Source organism: Nematolebias whitei, chromosome 20, assembly GCF_014905685.2.
Source record: "Nematolebias whitei isolate Nwh7 chromosome 20, NemWhi1, whole genome shotgun sequence".
NCBI classification, from domain to species: Eukaryota; Metazoa; Chordata; class Actinopteri; order Cyprinodontiformes; family Rivulidae; genus Nematolebias; species Nematolebias whitei.
This window is the reverse complement of record NC_056517.1, coordinates 1,006,305-1,011,809: the sequence shown is the minus strand read 5'-3', so window position 1 is coordinate 1,011,809 and position 5,505 is coordinate 1,006,305. Positions and strand designations below refer to the sequence as shown.

The 5,505-nt window shown below is 39.6% G+C and overlaps 1 protein-coding gene across 1 annotated transcript in view; it reads right to left on the bottom strand.

The window, feature by feature from the left end:
- The window catches only part of dpp6a (dipeptidyl-peptidase 6a), a 273,957-nt gene that overhangs the window by 20,050 nt on the left and 248,402 nt on the right, over nucleotides 1-5,505 (bottom strand). The window contains exons 12-13 of the mRNA XM_037694173.1: nucleotides 2,491-2,645; nucleotides 2,225-2,322 (exon numbers count right to left, since the gene is read on the bottom strand). Of these exons, the coding sequence (XP_037550101.1) occupies nucleotides 2,225-2,322; nucleotides 2,491-2,645 (253 nt within the window). The remainder of the gene's footprint in view (nucleotides 1-2,224; nucleotides 2,323-2,490; nucleotides 2,646-5,505) is intronic.

The following is a 5,505-nucleotide window of genomic DNA, read 5'->3' as shown; positions in this document are numbered from 1 at the left end:
TGGAAATGCTTCACTTGAGGAGGCAGATCCTATTCTGTTGTGTTTAAAATTAGTGCTCATGTAATTATTTTAAGTTTACATTTTCAGTATAAGTTTTATTCACTCAAGGCAGTCATAGGTTCATAACTTTATTATTAGTAAGCCCGAGAGTTACAGGATCCTAGCAAACAGTTACTGGAAGCACACTGTCAAAAAAAGAGAGCTCCCGGATTTTGTTCCGGCAGGATCTGGTTCATATTAAGCTCTGGTTTCTACTGAAAACTGAGTATAGAAAAATCCTTTAGTTTTGAGATATGATCTTCCACGCCCGCCCCTCTCCGTAACAGAAGAACGTACAGTGACTGCACCTACTTCACTGTCCCTAAGGAGCAATACTGCCCCCTATCAGTGCAGAAAGGTACTTTCTGCCTCACCACCCTGTGTATTTTAACCGTGCTTCTATGACTGATTAGAAAGAAGAAATATGTCACACACATTCATTCAATATATTAGACAGACTGTAGAACATCAGCATGTGTAGCACATGTGTAATCAAACACATATATTGGCGATATAAAGACAGACAGCAATGGGCATGCTCCAACCGCCTACTTCATATGTTGCATGTGACACAGCGCCACCAGAGGTGAACCAGAGCACTACACTGCCTCACCCAGTGCATTTCTTCCTTGTTTGAACAGGCAGTGCGTAAATTCTGTGATTTTGACCATTGAAGTGTTGAAATAATTCAGAAAACAGTTTCATAAAACAGTTTTATAAAACAGTTTTATAGAACAGTCAAGTGGTCAAATGTATTTTCTCTTATCATGCTAGTACTTTATTGTCATGACCACAGGTGCAGCACTGCCTCCCCTGACTGCACGTCACTGATGTTGCTAAGGCTTACATGTTTGGTACAGACAAGAGACATGCTGTACTTAACAGCAGCTGTGGTGCATGGTTGTAATGTTGTGGTTTGTTTGAAAATGTTTGATGGCGCTTTAGGGTGTGATCCATCTGTAAAGTCAGACAGTTCTCAGATCAGAATCAGAATAAGCTTTATTATTATTGCACCGAATACAGCGAGATTATGTCCGTACAGTCATTTGAAAGATGGACGGAGTGCACCTTGCTGCTGCTCCTAACAGCATGGCCCTTATTCTTTAGATAGAAAAGGGGAAAGGCCATGAGAAAAGGATAGCGGTATTGCAAAAAAGATCTCTTCAAACATTGTTCTTGTCAGGACACGATTTAAGACATCCAAAAAAAAAAAACCTCTACTAGCAAGCACATTTATGGATAATTGAGCATGGACTTTGTTGTTCATTTATTGAAACATCACATATGCATTTGATGAAAAGATGGTGAAATTTGTCCATGAAGCACTTCCAGATAGCACTATAGTCCTGATTAGATGTTGGTGTCAGCCAGTACAGCTCTGATAAGGGTTTAGAGAAGTTCTTGGGGGGAGGTGGGGTGTTGAGCAGGTGATGGATAGAGCAGAGCCTTCTTAGTTTACACATATCCCAGGAGAATTTGATAAGTTGGACTGCTTCAGCGCCAAACAGGGGAGTCAGATTCAGATAAGCCGCAGTTGAGTTGATAATCAGCTGAGTCAGAGTGCTCGAAGCACGAAACAAACCTTCACATAAGGTCAGCAGCTTTGCCATGGCCAGAACTGCTGCCGCCATCCTCTTTAATAGCCAATAACATGGATGGTGCCAAAAAGCAGAAACCCTGCTATCGTAAATCCAATCGATACAGAAAGGCACATCAACTTGTCCATGACGTATCCTGCCGTCTCAGTGGGGCATGAGGGTTCTCCAGGACCCTGTCGCCTGGTTAAAAATATTTTATTAATTGCTTTGAAAGTCTAGCTGACCAGATCCATGTCAGTAATTTACGATTTGGAAGATGTGTAAATAGAAGCTCTGATACACAAGACAGAGAGAAGAAAACGGGCAGGAGGGAGACGGGAGAGGGAAGGAAATGTGTCCGTCTTGATGAGAGCGAGTTAGAAAACAAAGAAACATATAACCCACAGTTGGAGATAACTGCATGTTGTGAGGGCTGGTTTGACTGTAAATGAGCACTGCATGTAGGAAACCAAACTACTATAAAAACTAAGAACATTTATCACTGACGCAATTAAATATTTCAGTGAACCATGAGGAAATCTGTGGTTGGGAAATGCCACAAACGTAGTTTCACTGAGCAGAGACTAAGTGCATTTTTCATGACTCACCCGATCCTGGGATCTTCAGGTCTCCTCATCTCGATGGTGTGCAGAGGGCCGTTAAGGTTCACGACGTACAGCGTGATAACTGGGTTTTCCTCACCGGCCTGAAGAGCATCAGAACATTAGAAGGAAACAGAACTTAAAACGTCTCATAATTGATACTTTTATTTATAATAAAATGAAGTTGTTAACTTTAGCTCATTTCTTTTGATCAATACAAATTAAATTCCCTAAAAGTTTAAGCAGTTTATATTAAAAGTCAATATGCATGCCTTAGGGTAAGGGTACTCCTTTCCTGTTGGGTAGGGTGAGCCTGTAAACATGGGCAGCTCCATTTTGGGCACCAGCGTGTCGTTGATGGTGGCGTAGGCTAACCTGGCACCATCAGGAGACCACCAGTGGGCTACGTATGAGTGGAAAATCTCCTCTGGAAATGTCAGAACAAAATGACTGTCAGGCATATATTGACAGTGAATTAAAACAAAGAAACAAATTCAAGGAAAAGCATAATTTATGTACATATCTGCACAAAGGCAGTAGAACCAATAAGCATAGTTAGAAATAAGTCCTTATTTCAGAATGCACAGTGCAGCACAAAAGTTTTAAAACAGCACTATTTGTTTTTTGTATTTCACTCCCAAAGACCCAGACTTTCTTGTAATCTTTTAAAGTGGCTTTGATCAATAGTTCTCCAAGTTTTCCAAAAGTTTTCCCTTAATCTTTAACTGCATTTACAATCATTCTCAGTTCAGTACATGCACCTGACCATGGCAGCACATTGTGCAGGGAAAGCTGAAAAATGAGTCAACTGGACAAGAGGGGGACAACAAATTATTGTCAGGACTAAAAACTATCCATAAACAGCATCTAAAAAACATGCCTTTAAAATTACAAACTGTTTCTGTGAATCTTTGTGTTTTTTAAACAAAATTGTTTTAATAAAAGTGACAGAATATCCAATAAGAAACTATTTGGGAATCATATTGTTGGTGCTAAAACTATGATACTGAGTTATTGTTGGTATATTTTCATAAATTCAACTCAAGAAATGGGAACAAATTGTGTCTTTACAACAGGATGCTGGTAACAAAGAGCCTAAAGATTCAATTTTAAAGTTGGATCTTTGTTAAGGGCAGCACGGTGGCGCAGTTGGTAGAGCTGTTGCCTCTCAGTGAGCAGTTCTCTGGTTCAAATCCTGGCTGGGGGGGGGTCTTTCTGGGTGGAGTTTGCATGTCCTCTCCGTGCATGTGTGGGTTTTCTCCGGGTACTCCAGTTTCCTCCCACAGACCAAAAACATGCATGTTAGACTGATTGGTAACTCTAAATTGTCCCTAGGTGTGAGTGAGAGAGTGAATGGTTGTTTGTCTCTATGTGTCTCTGTGATGGACTGGAGACCTGTCCAGACTGTCCCCCATCTCTCGCACAGTGCAGCTGGACATGGGCACCAGTGTCCCCAGTAATCCGAAAAGGAATAAGTGGGTAAAGACGATGGATGATTCTTTGTTAAGATTTTCATAATTTTGTAGTGAATGTAGGGACAGCTTTGCTATAGCTTCACTGCTAATTAATTATTATTAAAGCTAGTTCAAGCACAAAGAATATTAATTATTTAATTACAACGGATTCTTTCTTTTTCGAGTTAAATTATTGTTTTGTGACGAGATAACTGTGAGGATTGTTTAATCAGTGACATGAGACGCCATTTTTCTTTGACCCATCAGAATAAATGCGGTCATTTATTTAACAGAATCAAAATTTAACATCAAAATAAGGTACACATTGATTTGCTGATCTGGTTCTGATTAATAAAAACTTGGCATGCTTTACTAACAAGACAACAGAACATCACTGATGGAGGCATCTAGATTACTGGCAAAATAGAAAAGTTTAAGGGAAGGAATGGAGAAGTTTAAAAGGAAGATGGATTAAGGAAAGATGTATGTTTGTTGACCAGAATTAGCACGCTTCTTTCAACACCAGCTCAAACCCCCGGTACACTCGGTGCGTGACGACTCGTGACGTCTCTTTACCTTTGCAGATGATGGATCAGCTCCAGTATAGATGTCCCTATGCACGCTACCTTTACAGCGTCTCCGGTCAGGGTGGCTGGTCATCGTCAGAAGTCGTGTGGTTTACTCCGTTCAACAGAACAAGCTTCCTTCGAAGTTGTAGGGCGTTACGCCCGGGTGAGTTCACAGCGAGGTGCTGTGACTCCAGCTGGGATGGACGAACCTTCGTCTCATGGTCAAATCCATCAACTATTGATTAAATCTGAAAGTTCCTTAGGAACTCTCAGGAAGACTCCAGGAAGACTGAAGAAGACTGAGTCCGAAGTTCCACTCAGAAGTGGAAGACTCTGGTGAAAGACCCAAAAAGATTGAATAGTTCCAGGAAGTGTTGACTTTTAAAGAGTACTCACTTCCGGTCACTTGGTACTTCCTGACTGGTTGAAACAACCAACAGGGGCGGTGTTTCAGTGATGTCAGAGGGTTATTAGGAGTCAAAAAGACAGCAGGAATGTTTAGGATCGTTTAGTACAGACAGGGGAATGTTATGGCGAAGTGAGACAAACGCAGATGCCAGCTTCTTATTTACCGTCTGCTAGGTTTAAAAACAAGACACTTCGTTCTAATAACTTGTCTCTGTCTGTCTCTGACTTTCGACCGACATCACTACTCCTCATTCAGACAGAACATCAAAATGCATAATTACTTTATAAATAGACATTTAACTTGATTTCTAATTTATAATGAGGTTTAAAAATCATTAATACTGTTTCACAGTTGATTTAAACTTAGTGGTTCACTTCAACATTTAGAAATGGTATGAACTAAACACCCTTTTTGATTATCAAGATATTCTAAAATAGTAATGATAATATAAAAAGAGAGTGTTCTTTCAGTTGATTAATTCAGGATACAATTAGTCTCTTGATGAGATAATTTGTATTTCTGGATTCAAATCAATGAAATAACAGTTCCTGTCCCGTGAAGGTCCTCAGAGACAGATTGTTGTCGGAGGTCTAGTTCACTACAATTTAATACAACTTCATCTCATACATAGACTTTTTTAATGCCTGAATGATTTATAGATTTATAACAGTTTAACAAACAAACAATCTTCTGAAAAAGATCTGGTACTGGACTAAAATGAAGTTTAAAACAAACAAATATAAAAAACAAACAAAACAACAATAAAACCCTTTAAAGTCCTTAGATTGCATAAAAAATGTATCAAAATATCACAACATGTCTGTCTGTTAAATATAAAGATACAAGCGATGAGAG